Source organism: Bison bison, unplaced genomic scaffold, assembly GCF_000754665.1.
Source record: "Bison bison bison isolate TAMUID 2011002044 unplaced genomic scaffold, Bison_UMD1.0 scf7180017864115, whole genome shotgun sequence".
In the NCBI taxonomy this organism is placed as follows: Eukaryota; Metazoa; Chordata; class Mammalia; order Artiodactyla; family Bovidae; genus Bison; species Bison bison.
The window spans coordinates 2,251,459-2,252,657 of record NW_011494687.1 but is presented as its reverse complement, the minus strand read 5'-3'; the positions used below and the strand labels follow the sequence as shown (position 1 = coordinate 2,252,657).

General features: G+C 65.7%; 1 protein-coding gene across 1 annotated transcript in view; it reads left to right on the top strand.

The window, feature by feature from the left end:
- AGAP2 (ArfGAP with GTPase domain, ankyrin repeat and PH domain 2) overlaps window positions 1-1,199 on the top strand; it is a gene marked incomplete at its 5' end in the record, with an annotated part of 13,423 nt that overhangs the window by 9,650 nt on the left and 2,574 nt on the right. Inside the window, 4 exons of the mRNA XM_010839376.1 lie at window positions 67-157; window positions 280-502; window positions 632-887; window positions 1,072-1,195. Of these exons, the coding sequence (XP_010837678.1) occupies window positions 67-157; window positions 280-502; window positions 632-887; window positions 1,072-1,195 (694 nt within the window). The remainder of the gene's footprint in view (window positions 1-66; window positions 158-279; window positions 503-631; window positions 888-1,071; window positions 1,196-1,199) is intronic.

The following is a 1,199-nucleotide window of genomic DNA, read 5'->3' as shown; positions in this document are numbered from 1 at the left end:
AGAGGTGTCTGAGAAGGAGGTGGGGCTTGGAGGCAGAGTCAGTGCCAACCCAAACCCTCTCTGCAGCTGCGCACAGACAGCCAAAGCGAAGCCGTGGCCATCCAGGCGATCCGGAATGCCAAGGGGAACTCAATCTGCGTGGACTGCGGGGCCCCCAGTGAGCACAAGGGGGCAGTGGAGAGACCCGGGAGGGAGTGTGGTTCGCTGGAACTGATGAATGCTGCTGGGTGGCCCGTCCAGCTGCTCGGCCAGGCAGCTGACCCTGCATTCCATCCCCAGACCCCACGTGGGCCAGCTTGAACCTGGGCGCACTCATCTGCATCGAGTGTTCTGGCATTCACCGGAACCTGGGCACACACCTGTCCCGCGTTCGCTCGCTCGACTTGGACGACTGGCCGCGGGAGCTGACCCTGGTGCTGACAGCCATTGGCAACGATATGGCCAACCGCGTGTGGGAGAGTGACACGCGGGGCCGCGTCAAACCCACGCGGGACTCTTCGCGGTACGCGCGCAGAAGAGGGGTGGGGGCAACTTAGTGTGTGCAGCTCCCAGGAGGGTCACCTGGGTAGGGAGCAGAGGTCTTGGGGTGGGAGGTCCCTAGAGCCTTTCCTGTTGATCTCTGGTGTCGCAGGGAGGAGCGTGAGTCATGGATTCGCGCCAAATACGAACAGCTGCTGTTCCTGGCGCCACTGGGCACTTCTGAGGAACCGCTGGGCCGCCAGCTGTGGGCCGCGGTGCAGGCCCAGGACGTGGCCGCCGTTCTCCTGCTTCTGGCCCACGCGCGACACGGGCCGCTCGACACCAGCGTAGAGGACCCGCAGCTTCGCTCCCCACTTCACCTGGCGGCCGAGCTCTCCCATGTAGTCATCACGCAACTGCTGCTGTGGGTAAGTGAACCGGGGATGTTGTAAAGGGGGCTTTGAGGGTTCCGTCTGGGAAACAGGCGCGCGATGGGCGGCGCGAGATCCCCAAACGCACCCTGTGAAAGTGGGCCTGGCGATCCCGGGGAGCCGGCGGGAGGGGATTGGCCCCGGGGGCGCACCGTAACGCGGCCGTCTCCGCCCCCTTTAGTACGGCGCCGACGTGTCCGCCCGCGACGCTCAGGGCCGCACCGCGCTCTTCTACGCTCGCCAGGCTGGGAGTCAACTGTGCGCCGACATCCTTCTCCAGCACGGTTGCCCGTGTGAGGGCGGCAGCAC